This window comes from Tachyglossus aculeatus, chromosome 16 (genome assembly GCF_015852505.1).
Source record: "Tachyglossus aculeatus isolate mTacAcu1 chromosome 16, mTacAcu1.pri, whole genome shotgun sequence".
NCBI classification, from domain to species: Eukaryota; Metazoa; Chordata; class Mammalia; order Monotremata; family Tachyglossidae; genus Tachyglossus; species Tachyglossus aculeatus.
In genome coordinates this window covers 1,139,669-1,165,060 of record NC_052081.1, presented here as the reverse complement: position 1 = coordinate 1,165,060, position 25,392 = coordinate 1,139,669, and the positions used below count along the sequence as shown (strand labels likewise).

Sequence of the window (25,392 nt, the reverse complement as noted above, 5' to 3'; positions counted from 1 at the left end):
GCTAATTACAAGATAATCAGGTTGGACACAGTCCCCATCCCCCATTGGGCTCACAGCCTCAACCCCCATTTTACAGATGAGGGAACTGAGGCACAGAGAAGTTACACAGCAAGCAACTGGCAGAGCCGGGATTAGACCCAGGCTCTTTCCATTAGGCCACGCTGCTTCTCAGTTGGGATTTACAGCCTGGAGGGAACTACACTGTAGACTAACTCCAGCACAGCAACAGGTGTCAGTCTGACCCTGACCCTAAGGCTGGGTGTCCAGGAGGGCAGGTGGCACCCGGATTGGTGGAATCAGACAGACCTTGGGGCTGTCGTGGGGAAGGAGAGGCTCCCTGGCACGAGTTCTGCCAGTGTTTCCCTCAAATCTATTATGGTGCCGGATTCATCTGATCCCAGCAGAGAAAGCCATTCCTCCCTTCCCCTGCCCCTCCCACGCCCCCGCAGCCTCGTGACTCCGACAGCCACGGCACGCCTCCCAAATGGGCGCCCACGGCTACCCGACATTCTGTCTGAACCTCGATTCCAACTCCCCAAACCAGAGGTGCCGTGGCCTCTGGGGCCTGTGTCCCACCGTGGGCTCTGCGCTGGTTGGTGGGCACCGGGCCGGCAGCCCCGACCCCGTGGACCCGCCAGTGCCCGATAAGCGGTCCCGCGGGCGTGGGTCCTCCGGAGACCTGGTAGAACAACCTCACCGGGCCAATCCCTAGGGCGAGGAGGCGGCTACTTACGGGAACATGCTGGGTGGATGAGGAGGAGTCCGCCGACCGAGGGGAGGAGATGGAGCAACTGGAGGAGGCCGGAGAGGAAGGCTGAGGCTCTGTCTTGATGTCTTCGTCTGTAAAGCCTAGGGAGTGGGTTCCCCCTGCAGCAGCCAGAGGGGAGCCTCTGGGACCCCATCCCCGATCCACAGCCCCCACCCACAGCCGCCACCACCCCACGCTGCAAAACCATCACCCTGGGCCTCAGGCACCGGACGGGCACCTCAGCTCCCCAGGGGAATAGAGAGGGGGCAAAGCCATCGGGCCGGCTGCCCGCGGGCCCCACGTGGTGGGTGCGTTTTGCTGGGGGGACCGGGTGACGTTACCTGAATAAAGCTGGAGGGGGTCCTCCCAGGGGGCCGCGTCCCACGGCAGCAAATCCAGATCCAAGTCAAGGTTGTAGAAGTCGTTCTCCTGGAGAGCCGACGGAAACCCCAGGAGGCTGAGGCCGAGCCCCCGGCCCCGAGTCCCTGGAGTGGGCAAAGGGGCTTCCCCGACATCCCCAGACCGGCGGGAACCCCAAAATGGAAGAGGGAGCAGGGGGAGACAGTCCGCAGAATACGTCCCCGCCCGGAGCAGCCCTGGGCCCCAGGGGAGGGATCGGGGACGCTAGCAGCCAGGCCCCGAGCACTGGACACCGGACGCCGGGAGCATCGCCCTCGGCAGGGGTGAGCCTAGAGCCACGGAGCTTGGGCACCCCCCTCCCCCAGACCTGCCCCGGGACGAGCGGCTCCTCCCACCAGTCACTCACATAGGTTTCATTCTCCACCTCCAGCCGCAGCTCCTCCATATCCATCAGGTCTCCGAGCTCGGCGAAAAGAGTCGACTCTGGGGCCGGGGGAGGGAGAAGAGGGACGCTCGAGCCGGGCCGACCCCAGAAAGGGCAGCCTCGCCTCCCCGGCTGCCCGGACCCCAGCTTCTCTTCTGGCGAGGCCAGGCTGCCAGCGAACACGGGGCCAGCAGCAAGGACGGAGCCAGAGGCCCTGGCAGGTCACCCTTGCCACATGGTAACAATGGAGCCAGGATGACCTTGGAGTTTGGGGTGGGGCAATCAAGCTACTGAGCTGGTCCTGACTCCAACTCGAACTGCATGGAACCCCGACAATGCACTGCACAGCAGGGACTGGCACCTGGGACTCTGACAGGAGGCAGCTGCTAGTGTTTTCCTAGCTGTTTACTGAGTTCCCCGCTCCAGTTTTTAACCTTACTTCCTTCCCCTTGCTCCCGCATGTTTGGTCAGTTGGGTCTGCCGGTCCCCTGGGGCAGGGTTTCCAGAGGGGTCGGGCCTGGGGATGGGCAGCACCGGAGCACGGTGGGCAACGGGGAGAGTCTTCCACCCTCTGTGTTCAGGGTGGAGCGGAGGGCGGCGGGAAGCGGCCCGCTGGAGGCTCCCGGCCGGGGCCGTCCACCGGCTTATGCAATTCTGTGCAACTGCCGGCCCCGCCGGAGCGGCTGAGCCCGTTTCCGTCTTGTCCGATGCCGTGGGCGGGGTGGGAAGGAGGAAGGGAGGAGGGAAAGGGGTGTGTTCGGGTTGTAGCGGCCCGTGGTGGTTGGTCGGAAGGTGGGCAGCACCGGAAAACGGTGGGCAACAGGGAAAGTCGCCCACCTGGACCAAGGAGCCTCGGTAGGGGAGATGAGGGCCCCGGATCACCTCAGCGCCCCAGTCGGCTCCCAGTCCTGTCACAGGGCCTTGTGGGGGTGAAAGAAACTCCCAGCTTACCCCTGAACACCCAGAGATGACAGCTGGGGAGACTCTCAGTCGACTCCTGCTGCCTAGCCTCCCCAGAGGCTGTGGGGTCAAGGTGGGCCGGAGAAGCCCCCAGAGGCCTCTCCCTGCCCAGGGGATTCCAGGGCTCTGGGGATGCCAGTGCCTGCCCGACTTAGCTGGAGGCCTTGGGGCCGGGCAACCGCAGACCTGGGTGCCCGGAGGGCGAGGCGAGCAGTCCTCAACACGTTAACCCCGTCTCGGCACCGTGCAGAACTTGGGCTTCTGGGCATCTTCACAGCCCTTCTGAAACCCCACCGCCTCCAGGAGGGCTTCCCGGATTCCTTCCTCCTGTCCTCCCGCAGTGAAGACTCCCCACTACCCCAGCCGCGCTTCTACGCCGGCAAGACACTTGTGAACGTAAGCCACCCCAAGTGCTCCCAACCAGATCGACAAACATCCCCTCAGAACTTCAAAACTAGCTCAGACCCACATCTTCTTTTCTCCCTTCGCCCCACCTGTAGTAATAACAACAATAATGAAGGCAGTTGTTAAGCGCTTACAATGTGCAAAGCACTGTTCTAAGCGCTGGGGAGGATACAAGGTGATCAGGTTGTCCCACGGGGGGCTCACAGTCTTAATCCCCATTTTACAGATGAGGTCACTGAGGCCCAGAGAAGTGACTTGCCCCAAGTCACACAGCTGACAAGCGGTGGAGCCGGGATTTGAACCAACGACCTCTGACTCCCAAGCCTGTGCTCTTTCCACTGAGCCATGCCCTAGCTAGACTGTAAACTCCTAGAAGGCAGGGACTATGCCTAATAACTCTACTGTACTCTCCCAAATGCTCAGCACAGCGCTCTGCATGCGGTAGACCTGGCTCCTCAAAGGCAGGCACCGTGTCTACTAACTCTAGTGCACTCTCCCAAGCGCTCAGTACAGTACTCAGTACTACTGTTAGAACAGTGCTTTGCACATAGTAAGCGCTTAACAAATGCCATCATTATTATTATTATTACTGTTTAACTGACTGGTGCATGAGGTGAGTGGGGCGGCGGTACAGCCTTCCCCCTCCACCCACGCCAGACCACCACTCTACCATCAGTCTTATTAAGGTTACACCTCCCCCAAAAGGCCTTCCCTGATTTAAGCCCTCTTTTTTCCAGCTCACTCTCCCTTCTGCATTGTCTATGTGCTCTTCAATCTATGACCTCTGGACATTTGATATTCACCCCACTCCCAACCCCACAGAACTTACGTACGTAGCTTTAAATTATTCATTATAAATTGCTGATATATCCACATTAACGTCTACCTCCCTCTCTAGCCTCATTAGGGGCAGGGAAGGTGTCCGCTAATTCTGGTGAATTGTACGCTCCCAAGCACTCGCTGGGTACAGTGCTCCGCTCATAAATACCCCCGACTGATTGATTTCCCCCCAAACCTCCTCAGCCTGGAGCCGGAAAGGACCTCAGGGCAGGGGGTGCTCCCTGGGAAAGGCAATCAATCGATCAATCGTATTGATTGAGCGCTTACTGTGGGCAGAGCACTGTACTAAGCGCTTGGGAAGTCCAAGTTGGCAACATATAGAGACGGTCCCTACCCAACAGTGGGCTCACAGTCTAAAGTCCTCTCCCCCTCGTCCCCCTCTCCATCCCCCCATCTTACCTCCCTCCCTTCCCCACAGCACCTGTATATACGTATATATGTTTGTACATATTTTTTTACTCTATTTATTTATTTAATTTATTTGCACATACCTATTCTATTTTATTTTGTTAGTATGTTTGGTTTTGTTCTCTGTCTCCCCCTTTTAGACTGTGACCCCACTGTCGGGTAGGGACTGTCTCTATACGTTGCCAATTTGTACTTCCCAAGCGCTTAGTACAGTGCTCTGCACATAGCAAGCGCTCAATAAATACGATTGATGATGATGATGATGATCAAGGCAGGGGTGTGGATCCCCTCACCAGAGACATCACACACCCCAGCACGCCCGGACGGGGTCCACTAAGCGCCCCAGGTGCCCTAGGGCATTTGAGGGCACATTTCACACCGCTGCCCCGAGCCCGGGGCTCCCCTCCGGCCCGGCCAGACGGGCGCTGCAGCCGCGCGGACTCCGGGGAAGGTCTAGGGAAGCGAAGGCAGGGAAAGTGGGGCGATTCGGGCTGGGAGGAGCGAGTCGGCTGACCAGTTGTGGCCGGCTACCAACGGAGGCCAGTTTGGAGAAGGGACCGGCCGCTCTCCAAGGCCCACGGAGTCCCAGGCTGCAGGTACGGACAATCAGACCAACCTTTCGGGCAGTCCCAGGGACACCGGGAAGCGACAGGTGTCCCCGTGGCCTCCATCCTCCACTGTGCTCCGCACCCAGTAATAATAATAATAATAATGACGGCATTTATTAAGCGCTCACTATGTGCAAAGCACCGTTCTAAGCGCTGGGGAGGTTACAAGGTGATCAGGTTGCCCCACGGTGGGCTCACAGTATTAATCCCCATTTGACAGATGAGGGAACTGAGGCCCAGAGAAGTGAAGTGACTTGCCCGAAGTCACACGGCTGACAGTTGGCGGAGCTGGGATTCGAACCCAGGACCTCTGACTCCAAAGCCCGGGCTCTTTCCACTGAGCCACGCTGCTTCTCTAAGCGGCCCAGTACATCCTGCTGGCTGACCGCTGGACGGAGAAGGGACCTGTCCCACCGGGGGCATGCAGTCTTAATACCGATTTTACAGATGAGGGAACTGAGGCCCAGAGACGTGAAGTGACTTGCCCAAGGTCACACAGCAGACAAGTGGCGGAGCTGGGATTGGAACCCGGGTCCTTTTGACTCCCAGGCTGGGGCTCTATCCATTAGGCCACGCTGCTTCTCTAGTTACCTCATCTGTAAAATGGGGACTAAGGCCACGAGCCCTATGTTCAATCTGATTTGCTTCTATCCACTCCGGCGATTAGTACAGCAGTGAAGCAGCATGGCTTCAGTGTAAAGACCATAGGCTTGGGAGTAAGAGGTCATGGGTTCTAATCCTGGCTCCGCCAGTTGTCAGCTGGGTGACTTTGGGCAAGCCTCAGTGACCTCATCTGTAAAATGGGGATTAAGACTGTGAGCCCTATGTGGGACAACCTGATTACCTTGTATCCCCCCACAATACTTGGCACATAGTAAGCGCTTAAAAAATACCCATTATTATCATTATTATTACAGTGCCTGAAACTGTAAGCGCTTAAAAAATGCCATTATTATCATTATTATTACAGTGCCTGAAACTGTAAGCGCTTAAAAAACAGCAAAAATATAGAACACTGTTACCAAATACCGTAATTATCATTATTACTGTTATTACCCACTAGGCCACGCAGCCTGGGCCATGGGGATGGGGGCCTGGGGATGGCCTACTCCATGTCACCTCTGATCCAGCCAGTTCCCAGGCCAAGCCAATGGACTGGGGGAGGAGGAGGAGGATGAGCAGGGAGGAAGGGCCCCCCACCCAAGGCTCCCTTAGGGGGGTCCGACCCCCTGCATCTCATCCCCAGCAGGATCGTTGTGAGGATAAAATGACATCACGGATCAATCCACCGCTCAAACAACTGATCCACAATTGATGAGAAGGCACTTTGGGAATTTATAAAGTGCTCCCCCCATACAGGGTGGCACTCGGAGGCGGCACGCGACAGAAATAAATCCATGGTCACACAGAGCTGCGCTCGTTTACTCACACACATTCATCCCTCATGCAGTCACATACCCCCCAGACGTGGGCATTCATTCATTCATTCAATCGTATTTGTTGAGCGCTTACTGTGTGCAGAGCACTGTACTAAGCGCTTGGGAAGTACAAGTTGGCGACATTTAGAGATGGTCCCTCCCCAACAGCAGGTTCACAGTCTGCACACACACACAAAAACACACACACACACACACACACACACACACAGAGATGGTGACCCACATACCCAGTCCCCTTCCACCACACCCCCAAGGGAAAGCCACACATCCCACACCCCTTCCTCCCCAAACACAGGCCCAAAGACAGCCATACATAACTGCACTTCCCTGCCTCTACACACTCACACTGAGTCAGTCATACATCATCATCATCATCATCAATCGTATTTATTGAGCGCCTACTGTGTGCAGAGCACCGTACTAAGCGCTTGGGAAGTACAAATTGGCAACATCTAGAGACAGTCCCTACCCAACAGTGGGCTCACAGTCTAAAAGGGGCCGACACACACACGCCTCAAATACACCCCCACCCCACGTCATACACACCTGGGACAGTCACACACATACCTGAAACAATCACACACATACCCAATACACACAGTCTCTTACACACACACACCTGTCTCACACAGTCTAAAACACCCCCCCCCCCAATACATGCAGTGTCACACCTCCAAACACACACACACACCCAATACACGGCCTCACACCCAGTCACACACACACACCCCATACAGTCTCACCCCCCAATTTAGTCTCACACACGCCCAATACACAACCACCACCCCCACACACGCCCATTCATTCCTTCATTCAATCGTATTTATTATACCTGCATATATGTTTGTACATATTTATTACTCCATTTATTTTACTTGTACCTATCTAGTCTATCGATTTCATTTTGTTAGCATGTTTGGTTTTGTTCTCCGTCTCCCCCTTCTAGCCTGTGAGCCCGCCGTTGGGTAGGGACCGCCTCTAGATGTTGCCAACTTGGACTTCCCAAGCGCTTAGTCCGGTGCTCTGCACACAGTAAGCGCTCAATCAATCAATCAATCAATCAATCGATCGTATTTATTGAGCGCTTACTGTGTGCGGAGCGCCGGACTAAGCGCTTGGGAAGTACAAATTGGCAACACCTAGAGACGGTCCCTACCCACCAGTGGGCTCACAGTCTGAAAGGGGGAGACAGAGAACAGAACCAAACATACCAACAGAATAAAATAAATAGGATAGAAATGTACAAGTAAAATAAATAAATAAATATACGATTGATTGATTGATCAATATATATATATATACGAATATAAATCAATAAATATATATATCTATACCCATGTCTCCCCCAGGCCCGGAGTGCGGCAGGTGTGGGCCCTCGGTGGGTCCGTCGGCCGGTCCCTCTCGCTCGCCCCCTGGCGGTGGGCGGCGCGGCCGACCCCAGGGTCCGGCGCCCGCCCCTCCCCCCCTCCCCCTCCCCCCGCTCACCCCCGGCGGCGGCGTCCGGTCCGCCCCGCGGGCCCCGGTGCCCACGTCCTCCGGCCGGCTCCGGCCCCCCGCCCCCGTCCATGTCCCCGTCCATGTCCGCCGACTCCTCCTCCTCCTCCTCCTCCCCCCGGAGCCCCGACGCCGGGCGGAGGACGGACGGTGGCCGCGCGCGGACACAACACCCGCGCCCAAACGCGCGCCACCCCCTCCCGCCGCCAGAGGGCGCCGCCGCCCCCACCAATCAGCTCGGCCCGCACACGCCCCCTGCCGGCCCTCCCACCCAACCGCACCATAATGACCATGATCGATCAATCAATATCGTATTTATTGAGCGCTTACTGTGGGCAGAGCACTGGACTGAGCGCTTGGGAAGTCCAAGTTGGCAACACATAGAGACACGGTCCCTACCCAACAGCGGGCTCACAGTCTAGAAGGGGGAATCAGTAAATACGATTGGATGAATGAACACACACACAAACACACACACACACTCAGAGACAGACACACAATCAATCAATCAATCGTATTTATTGAGCGCCTACTGTGTACAGAGCACAGCACTAAGCGCTTGGGAAGTACAAGCTGGCGACATCTAGAGACAGTCTAGAAGGGGGGGACAGAGAACAAAACCAAACATACTGACAAAATAAAATAAATCATCAACATCATCAATCGTATTTACTGAGCGCTTACTGTGGGCAGAGCACTGGACTAAGCGCTTGGGAAGTACAAGTTGGCAACACATAGAGACGGTCCCTACCCAACAGCGGGCTCACAGTCTAGAAGGGGGAGACAGAGAACAAAACCAAACATACTAACAAAATAAAATAAATCATCAACATCATCAATCGTATTTATTGAGCGCTTACTGTGGGCAGAGCACTGGACTAAGCGCTTGGGAAGTACAAGTTGGCAACACATAGAGACGGTCCCTACCCAACAGCGGGCTCACAGTCTAGAAGGGGGAGACAGAGAACAAAACCAAACAAAATAAAATAAATCATCATCATCATCATCAATCGTATTTATTGAGCGCTTACTATGTGCAGAGCACTGGACTAAGCGCTTGGGAAGTCCAAGTTGGCAACATCTAGAGACAGTCCCTACCCAACAGTGGGCTCACAGTCTAGAAGGGGGAGACAGAGAACAAAACCAAACATACTAACAAAATAAAATAAATAGAATAGATATGTACAAGTAAAATAAATAAATAAATAAATGGAGTAATAAATATGTACAAACATATATACATATATACAGGTGCTGTGGAGAAGGGAAGAAGAATGATCGATCAATCAATCAATCGTATTTATTGAGCGCTTACTGTGTGCAGAGCACTGGACTAAGCGCTTGGGAAGTCCAAATTGGCAACATCTAGAGACGGTCCCTACCCAACAGTGGGCTCACAGTCTAAAAGGGGGAGACAGAGAACAAAACCAAACATACTAACAAAATAAAATAAAGCATCATCATCATCATCAATCGTATTTATTGAGCGCTTACTGTGTGCAGAGCACTGGACTAAGCGCTTGGGAAGTACAAGTTGGCAACATATAGAGACGGTCCCTACCCAACAGTGGGCTCACAGTCTAGAAGGGGGAGACAGAGAACAAAACCAAACATACTAACAAAATAAAATAAATAGGATATGTACAAGTAAAATAAATAAATAAATGGAGTAAGAAATATGTACAAACATATATACATATATGTACAAACATATATAATAATGATGGCATTCATTCATTCAATCGTATTTATTGAGCGCTTACTGTGTGCGGAGCACTGGACTAAGCACTTGGGAAGTACGTGGCTCAGCGGAAAGAGCCCCGGCTTTGGAGTCAAAGGTCATGGGTTCAAACCCCAGCTCCGCCAACTGTCAGCTGTGTGACTTTGGGCAAGTCACTTCACTTCTCTGGGCCTCAGTTCCCTCATCTGTAAAATGGGGATGAAGACTGTGAGCCCCCCTGTAGGACAACCTGATCACCTTGTTGTAACCCCCAGCGCTTATTACAGTGCTTTGCACATAGTAAGTGCTTAATAAATGCTATCATTATTATTACAGTTTGGCAACACTTGGCCCTACTGAGAGCTCACCTCCTCCAGGAGGCCTTCCCAGGCTGAGCCCCTCCGTCCCCTCCCCACAGCACCTGTGTATATGTTTGTACGGATTTATTACTCTATTTATTTTACTTGTACATATCTATTCTATTTATTTTATTTTGTTAATATGTTTTGTTTTGTTCTCTGTCTCCCCCTCCCCACAGCACCTGTGTATATGTTTGTACGGATTTATTACTCTATTTATTTTACTTGTACATATCTATTCTATTTATTTTATTTTGTTAATATGTTTTGTTTTGTTCTCTGTCTCCCCCTTCTAGACTGTGAGCCCGCTGTTGGGTAGGGACCGTCTCTATATGTTGCCAACTTGGACTTCCCAAGCGCTTAGTACAGTGCTCTGCACACAGTAAGCACTCAATAAATACGATTGATTGATTGATATAGAGACAGTCCCTACCCAACAGTGGGCTCACAGTATATTCATTCAATCGTATTTGTTGAGCACTTACTGTGTGCAGAGCACTGGACTAAGCACTCGGGAAGTACAGTTTGGCAACATATAGAGACGGTCCCTACCCAACAGTGGGCTCACAGTCTATTCATTCATTCAATCGTATTTGCTGAGCGCTTACTGTGTGCAGAGCACTGGACTAAGCACTTGGGAAGTACAATTTGGCAACAGATAGAGACGGCCCCTACCTAACAGTGGGCTCACAGTCCATTCATTCAATCGTATTTGTTGAGTGCTTACTGTGTGCAGAGCACTGGACTAAGTGCTTGGGAAGTACAATTTGGCAACATATAGAGACGGTCCCTACCCAACAGTGGGCTCACAGTCCATTCATTCAATTGTATTTGTTGAGCGCTTACTGTGTGCAGAGCACTGGACTAAGCACTTGGGAAGTGCAAGTTCTAGACTTGAGCCTGCTGTTGGGTAGGGATCCTTTCTATATGACCTCCAACTCCCAAGCCCGGGCTCTTTCCACTAAGCCACGCTGCTTCTCATACCCTGAACACAGCAGGACCCTGCCACAGCACTCGGCATGTAGTAGGCGTCCAGTACATCTGAACACAGAGGGTGTCCAACAATCCATCAGTGAGCCCACTGTTGGGTAGGGACTGACTCTATATGTTGCCGATTTGTACTTCCCAAGCGCTTAGTCCAGTGCTCTGCACACAGTAAGCGCTCAATAAATACGATTGATGATGATGATGATGATGATGGTATTTGACTGCTTACTTTGTTGGGTGGGGGGTATTTGTTAAGCACTTACTATGGGCCACGCACTGTTCTAAGCACTGGGGTAGATTCAAGGTAATAGTATTTGCTAAGCGCTTACTACGTGCCAAGCACTGTTCTATACACTGTGGTAGATACAAGGTAATCAGGTTGGATACAATCTCTGTCCCACTTGGGGCTCACAGTCTTAATCCCTATTTTACAGATCAATCTATCAATCATATTCATCAAGCACTTACTGTGTGCAGAGCACTGTACTAAGCGCTTGGGAAGTACAAGTTGGCAACATATGGAGACGGTCCCTACCCAACAGTGGGCTCACAGTCTGTCACAGATGAGGTAACAGGCACAGAGAAGTGACTTGCCCAAGGTCACACAGCAGTGTGCAGACACTATACTAAGCACCTGGGAAAATAAAACATAGCTAGCAGACACGTTCCCTACCATGGGGCTTGGCACATAGTAAGTAGGTGCCCAGTAGAGCAGTTAAGTTCTCAGACAATATTGTTGGTTGCATATTATATATATGTTTGTACATATTTATTACTCTATTTATTTATTTTACTTGTACATATCTATTCTATTTATTTTACTTTGTTAGTATGTTTGGTTTTGTTCTCTGTCTCCCCCTTCTAGACTGTGAGCCCACTGTTGGGTAGGGACTGTCTCTATATGTTGCCAACTTGTACTTCCCAAGCGCTTAGTACAGTGCTCTGCACACAGTAAGCGCTCAATCAATACGATTGATTGATTGATTGACTGATGATTGGTTATGGAAGAAACATTGTCACGCCGATTTCCAAATGGTGTCTGCCTTGCCCCCAAACAGCCATATGTAGTAAAACTCACTTTTTCCCAAATCACTCCCACCCCCACCCCTCCGAGGAACCCAAAAGGTTCCAGACTTGAGCTCCTGAAAGAAGCTCTTCTCCAATTTCACCGGGGCAAGGAGTCCAGTGGAAATCTACGTGTTCGATTGCATCATGAGTGGTTTCCTGTTAGCAGACTGCAGGCCTGTCATCGGCCTGGGCTGGGAATTCCCCACTCTCATCATCTCAGCACTCTGTTTGTAGGTCACAGGATCTGGAAAAGCCCCGATTCTCACCCACGAAGATCCAGAATTGGAGGAAACACCTTGCTGTTCTCAGCAGGTCCAGGCTCCTGCACGTCTCGGTTCGGAGCTGCCGGTCAGAGAGGGGTGCTCCCAAGCCACACGACCCACAACACAGATCACACACCTACAACGCACATAGCACAGTGACGGCACACACTCCGAGCACGCAGGCGGCAAAACGTTACCCTCCACCCCCTCCCCGGCAACCCTTTTTGTTTTTCAAATGGTATTTAAGCGCTTACTGTGTGCCAGATGTACTAAGCACTGGGATAAATAAAAGCTAATCAGGTTGGACACAGTCCATGTCCCAGATGGGGCTCACGGACTTAATCCCCATTTTACAGAGGAGGGAGCTGAGGCAAAGTGAAGTGACTTGCCCAAGGTCACACAGCAGTGTGCAGACACTATACTAAGCACCTGGGAAAATAAAACATAGCTAGCAGACATGTTCCCTACCATGGGGCTTTGCACATAGTAAGTAGGTGCCCAGTAGAGCAGTTAAGCTCTCAGACAATACTGTTGGTTGTATATTGTATATATGTTTGTACATATTTATTACTGTTTTACTTGTACATATCTATTCTATTTATTTTATTTTGTTAGTATGTTTGGTTTGGTTCTGTCTCCCCCTTCTAGACTGTGAGCCCACTGCTGGGTAGGGACTGTCTCTATATGTTGCCAACTTGTACTTCCCAAGCGCTTAGTACAGTGCTCTGCACACAGTAAGCGCTCAATAAATACGATTGATGATGATGATGGTAGACTCAGGATTAGAACTCCCAGGCCCGTGATCTCTCCTCTAGACCACTGGAAAAGTGAGCTGGGGTTCGCTGGCCCGTGAACTGATGGTACCCTCTGGAGCCGGGGCCTGGGTTGCCCACTGGGGATGAGGGCGGCTTCCGAGGGGTGAGGGACCAACAGATCCCTTTGCTCTTCCAAGGTTGGATGGATGGGGGGGAAGTCGGACGGTGCAGCTCCCGGACTCCCTGGAGCCTGCTGGTGCCTGGGCAGGAAATGTGTCTGTTATATTGCTCTACTGTCCTCTCCCAAGAGCTTAATACAGTGCTCTGCACACAGTAAGTGCTCAATAAATACGACTGACATAGACACACATGTGGGACACGTGATCGGGGGCCTCAGGAGCCCCACCCTGGGAACACGCGAACAAAGGTGCAGCGGCCTGACATGGGGAAAGGCGGAACGTGGGCTACAGCAATGCGACCTCGGGGACACACGCAGACACGTGACCACGAGCCATAACAGCCGCTCATCTCAGTACCCTGCCCCATCCAACCCTCCTTTCTGCTTCGCCTGCCCCCTTAATGATGGCTTTTATCAAGCGCTTACTATGTGCAAAGCACTGTTCTAAGCCCTGGGGAAATTACAAGGTGATCAGGATGTCCCACGGGGGGGCTCACAGTCTTCATCCCCATTTTACAGATGAGGTAACAGGCCCAGAGAAGTGAAGTGTCTTGGCCTAAGTCACACAGCTGACAAGTGGCGGAGCTGGGATTTGAACCCATAACTTCTGCCTCCAACACCCAGGCTCTTTCCACTGAGCCACGCTGCTTCTCCTTCCTCCCCCGAGGCAGAACTGGCCCCAGCTGTGGGGCGGGGGAAGAGGGGCGATGGGCGGCACGACCCCCATCCCCCCAACCCCAGTCAGCTGGTCCAGACCAGGGGAGAAGGCTGGAGGGAGGGGCCCCACCCTTGGGGGGCGAGGGAAGATGGAGTGGGATGTCAGCAGCACAGCAGGAAACTTGGGGGGCCCACCCTGCCCCACCCTCTCCCAGCTGGACATGAAGACACAAAAAGAAATGCAGCCTAGCAGAGAGAGCACAGGCCTGGGAGTTAAGAGGACCTGGGTTCTGATCCCAGTTCCACCAATTGTCCGCTACATGACCTCGGACGAGTCATTTCACTTCGTCAGTTCCCTCATCTGCAAAATGGGAATTCAATCCCTTGTCTCCCTCCTACTTAGAATGTGAGCCCCATGTGGGACCCAAGTACCTTGTCTCTACCCCAGCACTTAGTTTGGTGGTTGGCACGCAGTAAGCACTTAACAAATACCACAATCATTATTATTATTGTCATTGTCATATGGACCCAGGGAGCTTCAACCACCGTCGCCCTCCCAAGACCGAGCCTCACCATTTCCCCGGCGAGAATTTAGGACCCACGGACACAGTGGAGGCGGATTTGGAAATTTCAGAGTTTTTACGTGAAACCAAAACTTGGCGGGTGGCCCGGGGCAGGGAGAGAGAACCCCGGAGCCTGTTTCACTGGGAACGCGGGAGGGAGCCAAGGTAGGAGGGCAGTGCTGAGGTATCAAGTCTACCTCTCCGCACCCCCACGGGAGTCCAATTCAACCCAATGCCCCTCGATGGTGACGATCCAAAGTCTGTGCGGGCCCCTCGGCACCGAGCCCTCAAGGCGGGCAGGCTCCGGGGCTCCCGGCGGGTGGGCCCCGAGCGGGCAGTGCCCTGGCCTCGTCCACACGGTTCTTGTGGACCTGGAAGGCGGGCGTGACCCAGGAGCCGCAGGAACACCGCTCCCCGCACCAGCTGAAGGAGCCCAGCTTGGCGCCGCACTTGGGGCACAGCAGCTGAAAGGCGGAGTAGGGAGTTGGCACTCAGAGACGGATCCCAGGACCCCGGCCTCACCCTGGGAGCCAGAGTCGTGAGGTTTCCAGCATCCAAGGCGGGAGCACTTCTGCCTTGGTTTCCCCACCCAGGAAGGGCCCCCAGCCCCAGGAGCTGGGAAGGCAAATGGCCCTTGTCTGCCAAGAACTTCAGGGTCACAGGGCCAGGGCCAACGTTCGGGCTTCCGAGGCAGCAGACGCTTTCTTCCGAGGAGCCGAGCGTCCTGAGGACCCTCGTGACCCACGGCGATGGCCGGGGAGGGAGGGCAGAGGCTAGCCGCCTGCCGCTCCCATTTAACCATTTGAGAGATTAACGGACCCAGCCCGATGGAGGAGTGGAACCGGGGCGAAAGAACTGCCCCAGAGATGGGCGGCAGCCCGACCCCTGTTCCTCCCTTGGAGGCAGCGGGGCTGGAGGTGGCCGGGAGAGGGACCAGAGCTCGGAGAAGGGCTCAGTGGGCAGTGTGGCTGAGGAGTGGCCAAGGGGCTGGGCCGGCTGGAAAATAGGGCCCGGTGCCAGGCAGGCTGGCAGAGGGCACGGGCAGACGATTCTTCCGGGGGTTCAGGAATTGAGTGGGAGAGAGATGGGACGGGGGGCCTTGGCGGAGGGGCTGTGGGGAGGTTGCGGGGGAGGTCCAGGAGGCTGGTGGAGCGGAGGCACGTATTTGGGGGGTGGGGGGGAGTGGAGGCAGGGCCCGCTGCCCTCACCTGTCCATCCATCACCCCGAGCAGCGCGGCCTCCATCCACTGCACCGGCTCCACGAAGTGCGACGTGCAAGAGACGGGGCCCGCCCTGTCCGGCAGGTAGACTGGCGTCTTCTTCTTGTGGGCAAAGGCCACGGCCCCGCTGCCGCCGGGGTGCCCCAAAATGCTAGAGCTGCGAAACAGGGCCCGCCTGCGACCGCCACAGACACGTGGACGGACAGACGGACACGAAAAGGTGTGTGGGCCCACTGGTGACCAGGGGCCTAGGACATCCACCAACCAAAAGACCCCAGCTGGTCAGTCGGTGGTCTTAAGTGAGTGCCGACTGAGGACTAAGTGCCTTACTGAGCATGCGGGAGAAAACACACATTCCCTCTAGACTGTGGGCAGGGAATGTGTCTGCAATATTGTTATATGCTACTCTCCCAAGCGCTTAGTATAGTGCTTTGCACACAGTAAGCGTTCAATAAATATGACTGACTGTCCTCAAGGAGCTTCCGATTGAGTCTTGTGCCAATCCTGGATGACCAACAGGATTGTTGCCGAATTGTACTTTCCAAGCGCTTAGTACAGTGCTCTGCACACAGTAAGAGCTCAAAAAATACTATCGAATGAATCAACGAGAGCATCCTCCGGTTCCCTGTACCTGACTCTGATGGACACCCCCCCCCCCTCCATTTTTTATGGTATTGCTTAGGGTTTACTATGTGCCAAGCACTGTTCTAAGCGCCGGGGTAGTGATACAAGCTAATCAGGTTGGACACAGTCCCTGTCCCAAATGGGGCTCACGGTCCTAATCCCTATTTTACAGGTGAGGAAACTGAGGCACTGAAAAGTGAAGTGACTTGCCCAAGATTACACGGCAGACAAGTGGCAGAGCCCGGATTAGTTCCCAGGTCCTTTTGACTCCGAGGTCTGTGCTAATAATAATTGTGGTATTTGTTAAGTGCCTACTATGTTCCAGAACTGTACTAAGTGCTGGGGTGGATCGGGTTAGACACAGTCCCTCTTCCCTACGGGGCTCACAGTCTCAATCCTCATTTTATTGATGAGGGAACTGAAGCACAGAGAAGTGAAGTTTCTTGCCCAAGATCACACTGCAGTGAAGCAGCGGAGCTGAAATTAAAACTCAGATCCTCCCTTAGGCCATGCTGCTTCTTTCCTTACAGCTCATTAGATTGGAAGCTCCCTGAAGGTGGGAAACAGGTCTCAAGCTTCTGTTTGCTTTCCCAAGCGCTTACACCAGTGAGTGCATATCCAGTATATACCACTACTAGTACTGTGACTACCGGGACAAATTTATCCCGAGCCCCAATACCTCATTTGACTCTAATCAACAGTTTTGAGCCTACGCCCTTCGATTGTACCCAGAGTTTCCACTTTGCTTAGGAAACCGCACTGTCAAGAGACGGGGATTCTTTGTCTGGCTCCATCACGTCTGCTGTGTGACCTCAGGCAAGACAGTGAAACTCTCTGTGCCTCAGCTTCCTCATCCGTAAAAGGGGATAAAATACCTGTCCTCTCTCCCTGCTTAGACTGTGAGCTCCAAGTCTGATTATCTTGCATCAGTGCTGGGCACACAGTAAATACTGTCTTTATTATCAGTGAAAAAGTATCAGCTTCCAACCGGAGGCCACGTAAAAGTCTCCATGGCCCTTATTTCCTCTTCTCCCACTCTCCTCTGTGTTACCCTTGCACTTGGATTTGTACCCTTTATTCATCCTTTGCGCTTAGAACAGTGATTTGCACATAGTAAGCGCTTAACAAATGCCATCATTATTATTATTATTATTATTATCCTTCCCTCATCCCTCAGCACTTGTGTGCATATCCACAATCTATTTATTTAGTAATGTCTCTCCCTCTAGACTTTAAGCGTGTTGTAAACAGGAACGTGTCTACCAATTCTGTTATAATGTACTCTCCCACATGCTCAGTCCAGTGTTCGGCACACAGCGAGCGCTCAGTAAATATGATCGGATTGATTGATTGATTATGGCATGATAAAGGGTTTTACCTGCACTTTCTACATCTGTAGAGGGTCTCCGCTCTCAGACCTGGGGATTCGGCATTTGGGTCGGCTGCAAATACTTCCCGAGGCAAATTCCGCAGCTCTGCAGGGGGCAAAGCAAGCGGCTTCACCCGTCCAACGTCAAACTGCTGGGCGCTGCATCCCCGCCACCCCGGGATGGGGAAAGAAATCTCCCAAGGTTAAAAATCAGCCTCACCAGGGTATTTCTCCGTGACCTTTTGCAGACGATACTGCTTGTAAATTACGCTGGAAGTGTCCACTTGACAGCCCATGGCCTCATATAGCTTCAGCTGCTCTTCAAAGCCCTCGTTCATTCTGAAACGACAGGCCGACGGTGGTCACCGGGGCCTGAGGAGACGAGGGAGAACGAGAGCAGAGCCCGACGTCTCGGGACCAAAGCTCCCCCCACCAGGACTTTGGGGAGGCTCCGTCACCCCCGGGGGCCCAACCTCAAACTCACTTGGCCTGGGGTCTCACGGCCCGAACCCTGGCGTAGGCCTCTTCGAAGCTGAGCTGCTGCGTCTTCATGAGGAAGGCGGTCACCACGGCCACGCTCCGACTGACCCCTGCATGGCTGGAAGAGGGAAACCGACCCTTTCACGTGGAAGGACGAGGAGGGAAATAGCGTTCCCCGCTGTCCTTGGTCTTGGTTCATCCAATCAATCAATCAATCGTATTTACTGAGCGCTTACTGTGTGCAGGGCACTGTACTAAGCACTTGGGAAGTACAAGTTGGCAACATATAGAGACGGTCCCTACCCAACAGTGGGCTTAGAGTCTAGAAGATCCAGATCCAGTCAGTCAATGGTATTTAGTGAGCACTTATTATGTGCACAGCACCGTACTTAGCATTTGGGAGAGTAAAATATAACAACACAGGGGACAGAGCAGGAGCCTGGGAGTCAGAAAGGCCTGGGTTCTAATCACAGCTCTGCCACTTGCCTGCTGTGTGACCTTGGGCAAGTCACTTTACTTCTCTGAGCCTCAGTTACCTCTGTTTCAGTAAAATAGGACTAAGACTCTGGGCCCTGTGTGGAACAGGGACTGTGTCCAAACCAATTATCTTATATCTACTCCAGTGCCTGCCACATAGTACTTAAAAATTCCATTATGTTATTATTATCATTTATTTATTTTACTTGTACATATCCATTCTATTTATTTTATTTTGTCAGCATGTTTGGTTTTGTTCTCTGTCTCCCCCTTTTAGACTGTGAGCCCACTGTTGGGTAGGGACTGTCTCTAGATGTTGCCTACTTGTACTTCCCAAGTGCTTAGTACAGTGCTCTGCACACAGTAAGTGCTCAATAAATACGATTGATTGATTGATTGTTATTATTATTATTCTGTGGCTCCAAAATGTGGCTTTCATCTCCCTGAACGGGCCAAGCCAGCACTAGAATGGACTGAAAGCCTTCTGTAAGCACAGCACTTTATTGTGAGCTTGGGAGAGTCCAATAGAGATGGAAGACATGATCCCTCTAGACTGTGAGCCCCTCTTCTAGACTGTGAGCCCACTGTTGGTTAAGCGCTTAGTACAGTGCTCTGCACATACTAAGCGCTCAATAAATACGATTGATTGATTGATTGTTGGGTAGGGACCGTCTCTGTATGTTGCCAACTTGGACTTCCCAAGCGCTTAGTCCAGTGCTCTGCACACAGTGAGCGCTCGACAAATACGACTGACTGATCGAGAAGCAGCGTGGCTCAGTGGAAAGAGCCCGGGCTTTGGAGTCAGAGGTCACGGGTTCGTATCCCGACTCCGCCCCATGTCTGCTGTGTGATCTTGGGCAGGTCACTTCACTTCTCTGGGCCTCAGTGACCTCATCTGTAAAATGGGGATTCATCATCATCATCATCAATCGTATTTATTGAGCGCTTACTATGTGCAGAGCACTGTACTAAGCGCTTGGGAAGTACAAGCTGGCAACATCTAGAGAAAGTCCCTACCCAACAGCGGGCTCACAGTCTAGAAGGGGGAGACAGGGAACAAAACCAAACAGACTAACAACATAAAATAAATAGAATAGATAGGTACAAGTAAAATAAATCATCATCATCAATCGTATTTATTGAGCGCTTACTATGTGCAGAGCACCGTACTAAGCGCTTGGGAAGTAGAAGCTGGCAACATCTAGAGACAGTCCCTAACCCAACAGCGGGCTCACAGTCTAGAAGGGGGAGACAGAGAACAAAACCAAACAGACTAACAAAAATAAAATAAATAGGATAGCTATGTACAAGTAAAATAAATAAATAAATGGGGACAGGCCGGATTCCCAGGACGCGCGGTGGGGGGTCGGGGGAGGATTAAGACTGTGAGCCCCCCGTGGGACAACCTGATCACCCTGTAACCTCCCCAGCGCTTAGAACAGTGCTTTGCACATAGTAAGCGCTTAATAAATGCCTATTATTATTATTGGCAACCTGATCGCCTTGCATCGCTTCCCCAGCGCTTAGCACATAGTAAGCGCTGGGCAAATGCCGTCGTGATGATGAGGAGGATGATTCCAGTGTGGGTGGGGAGGCCCCCCCCCCAATTCCCCCGCGCACGGACCAGCGGACGAGCACGGTGGCTCCTCCGTCCCGGGCCCGCCCGATGAAGGCGGCGCAGCGGTCCAGGCTGCTGAGCAGGTCCTGGCGGGGCTCGTCGTTCAGGGGCAGCCACAGGGCGGGCAGACCCGGGGGGCCGGGGGCGGCGGGCTCCTCCGCGGACACGGTGAGCACCGCCCCGACCCCCGGCCGCCCCGCCGCCCCCGCCCCGCCGAGGAGCAGCCCCGGGGACACCTCCACCGGACCGTCCGACCGCATCGGCTCCACCCGCCGGACTGACGCCCGCGCCCACGTGGACGCGGCTTTAAAGCCACTCCCCTCGACGTGGCCACGCCCACCACACGTCATCACGTCCGTCGATGTGACCACGCCCACTCGCGTCATCGTGGCCACGCCCATCTAATGCGGTCGCGCCCGTCGTCATGACCACGCCCACCACGGATCCCGTCATCGTTGCCGCGCACGTCAACGCGGCCACGCCCACCACTAACATTGCCGTCGTAGCCACGCCCATCAGACGTGCTTGCGCCCGTCGACGTGACCACGCCCACTACATCAACGTAGCCACGCCCACCACTAGCACCGTCGTCGCAGCCACGCCCACCACGCCCGTCATGGTAGCCACGCCCACCGCGGCCCCGCAAACGCGCCCGTCGAGGTGGCCACGCCCACCACGGGCCCCATCGTCGTAGCCACGCCCATCGACGTAGCCACGCCCGCCGCGGCCCCCGCACACGCGCCCGTCGAGGTGGCCACGCCCACCAAAGGCCCCGTCGTCGTAGCCACGCCCATCGACGTAGCCACGCCCTCCAATCAATCAATCGATCCTATTTATTGAGCGCTTACTGGGTGTAGAGCGCTGTACTAAGCGCTTGGGAAGTACAAGTTGGCAACATCTAGAGACGGTCTCTACCCAACAGTGGGCTCACAGTCTAGAAGGGGGAGACAGAGAACAAAACCAAACATATTAACAAAAGGAAATAAATAGAATAGATAGGTACAAGTAAAATAAATAAATAGAGTAATAAATATGTACAAGCATATATGCATATATACCTGTATACATATGTACCTCCTTCCCCTCCCCACAGCACCTGTATATATGTATATATGTTTGTATAGATTTATTACTCTATTTTACCTGTACATATTCTATTTTATTTGGTTTATATGTTTTGTTTTGTTGTCTGTCTCCCCCTTCTAGACTGTGAGCCCGCTGTTGAGTAGGGACCGTCTCTATAGGTTGCCAACTTGGAATTCCCAAGCACTTAGTACAGTGCTCTGCACACAGTAAGCACTCAATAAATACGATTGAATGAATGAATGAATCACTCACCTCTTCCAGGAGGCCTTCCCAGACTGAGCCCCCTCCTTCCTCTCCCCCTCGTCCCTCTCTCCATCCCCCACATCTTACCTCCTTCCCTTCCCCACAGCACCTGTATATATGTGTATATGTTTGTACATATTTATTACTCTATTTATTTATTTATTTTGCTTCATTATCATCATCATCAATCGTATTTATTGAGCGCTTACTGTGTGCAGAGCACTGTACTAAGAGCTTGGAAAGTACAAGTTGGCAACATATAGAGACAGTCCCTACCCAACAGTGGGCTCACAGTCTAAATGGGGGAGACAGAGAACAAAACCAAACAGAAGATAAGGAGAATTTACACACCTATCTATGCAAGGCCGTAGGGCAGATAACAACATCCTGCACAAGGCAGTGAGAAAAGAGAATAATGAATATATATGCATATATGTTTGTGCATATTTATTACTCTATTTATTTATTTTACTTGTACATATCTATTCTATTCATTTTATTTTGCTTGTATGTTTGGTTTTGATCAGGTGATCAGGTTGTCCCACGGGGCGCTCACAGTCTTAATTCCCATTTTACGGATGAGGGAACTGAGGCCCAGAGAAGTGACTTGCCCAAAGTCACACAGCTGCCTATTGGCAGAGCCGGGATTTGAACCCACGACCTCTGACTCCAAAACCCGGGCTCTTTCCACTGAGCCACGCTGCTTCTCTAAGATTAAGACTGCGAGCCCCCCGTGGGACAACCTGATCACCTTGTAACCTCCCCAGCGCTTAGAGCAGTGCTTTGCACATAGTAAGCGCTTAATAAATGCTATTATTATTATTATTATTATTAACAATCCGGTAATTAGCTCTTCAGTAAGGGTTGGGGGCGCCGCCCCGCACTACGCGGTCCCTCCGCTAGGTGGGGCAGCGGGAGCGGGATCCGGAGGGGCGGGATCGGGGCGACAGCGCGGCTCTCACCACTAGGGGGCAGCGCCGCTCACCGACCAGACGGTTCTGCTTCAGGATGGGGATAATAATAATAATAATAAAAATATAATATAATATCAATATAATATAATAATTGATAATAATTAATATCATATGATATTATAATATTATATAATAATTAATTAATGTAATAATAAGATGATAATAATAATTATCTCCCCCTCGTCCCCCTCTCCATCCCCCCATCTTACCTCCTGCCCTTCCCCACAGCACCTGTATATATGTATATATGTTTGTACATATTTATTACTCTATTTATTTATTTATTCTACTTGTACATATCTATTCTATTTATTTTATTTTGTTAGTATGTTTGGTTTTGTTCTCTGTCTCCCCCTTTTAGACTGTGAGCCCACTGTTGGGTAGGGACTGTCTCTATATGTTGCCAATTTGTATTTCCCAAGCGCTTAGTACAGTGCTCTGCACATAGTAAGCGCTCAATAAATACGATTGATGATGATGATGATAATAATAATAATAGTGATGTTATTTGTTAAGCGCTTACTATGTGCCAAGCACTGTTCTAAGCACTGGGGTAGATACCGGGGAATCACTTTGTCCCCACGTGGGGCTCCCAGTCTTAATCCCCATTTTACAGATGAGGTAACTGAAGCACAGAGAATCCATCAATCAATCAATCGTATTTATTGAGCGCTTACTGTGTGCAGAGCACTGGACTAAGTGCTTGGGAAGTACAAGTTGGCAACGTATAGAGACAGTCCCTACCCAACAGTGGGCTCACAGTCTAAAAGGGGGAGACAGAGAACAAAACCGAACATACTAACAAAATAAAATAAATAGAATAGATATGAACAAGTAAAATAAATAAATAAATAAATAAATAAATAAATAAATAAATAGAGTAATAAATATGTACAAACATATATACATATATACAGGTGCTGTGGGGAAGAGAAGGAGGTAAAATGGGGGGATGGAGAGGGGGACGAGGGGGAGAGGAAGGAGTGAAGTGACTTGCCCATGCTCACACAGCAGACAAGAGGCGGAGCCGGAATTAGAACCCACGACCCTCTGACTCCCAAACCCGGGCTCTTGCCACTAAGCCCCGCTGCTTCTCAGAGAAGCGGAGGTCATGGGTTCAAGGGTTCAAGTCCCAGCTCCACCAACTGTCAGCTGTGTGACTTTGGGCAAGTCACTTCACTTCTCTGTGCCTCAGTTACCTCATCTGTAAAATGGGGATGAAGACTGTGAGCCCCCCGTGGGACAACCTTATCACCTTGTATCCTCCCCAGCGCTTAGAACAGTGCTTTGTACATAGTAAGTGCTTAATAAATGCCATTATTAAATTAAATTAAATTAAACCGGCTGGGGGGCCGCGGTGGGTGCGGGGACTCGATTCGGGACACAGGATTAATAATTATGGTATATGTTAAGCGCTTAGTATGTGCCAGGCACTGTACTAAGCGCTGGGGTGGATACAAGCAAATCGGGTTGCCTACACCCTCCCACACGTGGGGCTCACAGTCTTAATCCCCATTTTACAGATGAGGGAACTGAGGCACGGGGAAGTCTGCCCCGAAGCCACACAGTAGACAACTGGCTGAGGCAGGATTAAAACCCAGGTCCTTCTGACTGCCTAGCCTGGGCTGTAGCCCCTATGCCAGGCTGGATAGAGAAGATGCAGGAGGGGAGGCCCCCCAATAATAATAATAATAATAATAATGACATTTATTAAGCGCTTACTATGTGCGAAGCACTGTTCTAAGCGCTGGGGAGGTTACAAGGTGATCAGTTTGTCCCACGGGGGACTCACAGTCTTAATCCCCATTTTAGAGATGAGGCAACTGAGGCCCAGAGAAGTTAAGTGACATGCCCAAAGTCACACAGCTGACAAGTGGCGGAGCTGGGATTTGATCCCATGACCTCTGACTCCAAAGCCCGGGCTCTTTCCACGGAGCCACGCTGCTTCTCTAGACCCCAGGACCCTCACCCTTCTCAGTAACCGCAGCAAAAAGTCCTCTGGGGGGACTGGCGTCTCTCGAGAGTGGGGCCTGGGGTAGCCCCCAACCCCTCACCAAACCTAAAGAACTCAATGACCGCCACCACCCCTTTCTGGGACTCAGTGACCTCCGACACCCCTTTTGTGTCCCTCCGGTCACTCACCTCTCCACAGGACTTTCTCCCCGGCCGCCTGGACCCGTCCTGGTTGCCCTTCTCTTACCCGGCCCGACTGACTTCCCACCTCCCGTCCCCCACTCGCTCCCTCATTCCTTGGAATCTCGCTTTGCCAACTGCAATTCAGGGAAGGGTTTTCACCTTCAAGTTCTCCTCCCCTCCGCCGCCCCCCTGTTCTACTTAATCCTCTCCGGTCTCTCAGCCCAAACCTCAATCAAGAGAACACTATCAACCCGATCACCTTGTAACCTCCCCAGCGCTTAGAACAGTAAGCGCTTAATAAATACCATCGTTATTATCATTATTATCGGGGGCTTAGAGAGGACAGATCGAAACTCCAGGGTGACGCAGAAGAGAAATCGTGTAGAAGAAATGAGGGCATAGTCGGAGCAGGCCTCTTAATAATAATGATGGCATTTGTTAAGCTCTTACTATGGGCAAAGCACTGTTCTAAGTGCTGAGGGGATGTGTATTTAATAAGGCTTTGAGGATGGGGAGAGTGGTGGTCTGTCTGATGTGAAGGGGGAGGTAGTTTTCATATCTGCCCCAGCGCTTAGTAAGAATAATAATAATAATTGTGGTCTTTGTTAAGAACTTACTTTGTGCCAGGCACTGTACTAAGCACAGGGATGGATACAAGCAAATCAGGTTGGAAAACAGTCCCTGTCTCACATGAGGCTCACAGGATCTTCATTTTATAGATGAGGTAACTGAGGCCCAGAGAAGTGAAGTGACTTGCCCAAAGTCACACAGCAGACAAGTGACACCTGCATATATGTACATATGTTTGTACATATTTATTACTCTATTTATTTATTTATTTATTTTACTTGTACATATCTATTCTATTTATTTTATTTCGTTAGTATGTTTGGTTTTGTTCTCTGTCTCCCCCTTTTAGACTGTGAGCC

General features: G+C 51.9%; 2 protein-coding genes across 2 annotated transcripts in view; both read right to left on the bottom strand.

Moving 5' to 3' along the window:
- The window catches only part of ATF6 (activating transcription factor 6), a 34,135-nt gene extending 26,364 nt beyond the window's left edge, over positions 1–7,771 (bottom strand). The window contains exons 1-4 of the mRNA XM_038757830.1: positions 7,678–7,771; positions 1,515–1,591; positions 1,090–1,177; positions 734–849 (exon numbers count right to left, since the gene is read on the bottom strand). Coding sequence (XP_038613758.1) covers positions 734–849; positions 1,090–1,177; positions 1,515–1,591; positions 7,678–7,771 — 375 coding nt within the window. The remainder of the gene's footprint in view (positions 1–733; positions 850–1,089; positions 1,178–1,514; positions 1,592–7,677) is intronic.
- Positions 7,772–14,293: 6,522 nt separating this feature from the next.
- On the bottom strand, positions 14,294–20,410 carry DUSP12 (dual specificity phosphatase 12). Its single transcript, XM_038757829.1, has 6 exons — positions 20,031–20,410; positions 17,934–18,047; positions 17,670–17,788; positions 17,459–17,555; positions 15,445–15,631; positions 14,294–14,700 (listed from the first exon to the last, which is right to left on the bottom strand). Exons 1-6 carry the CDS (start codon positions 20,408–20,410, stop codon positions 14,524–14,526), a joined length of 1,074 nt encoding a protein of 357 aa, XP_038613757.1. The 3' UTR covers positions 14,294–14,523.
- Positions 20,411–25,392: the final 4,982 nt, after the last annotated feature.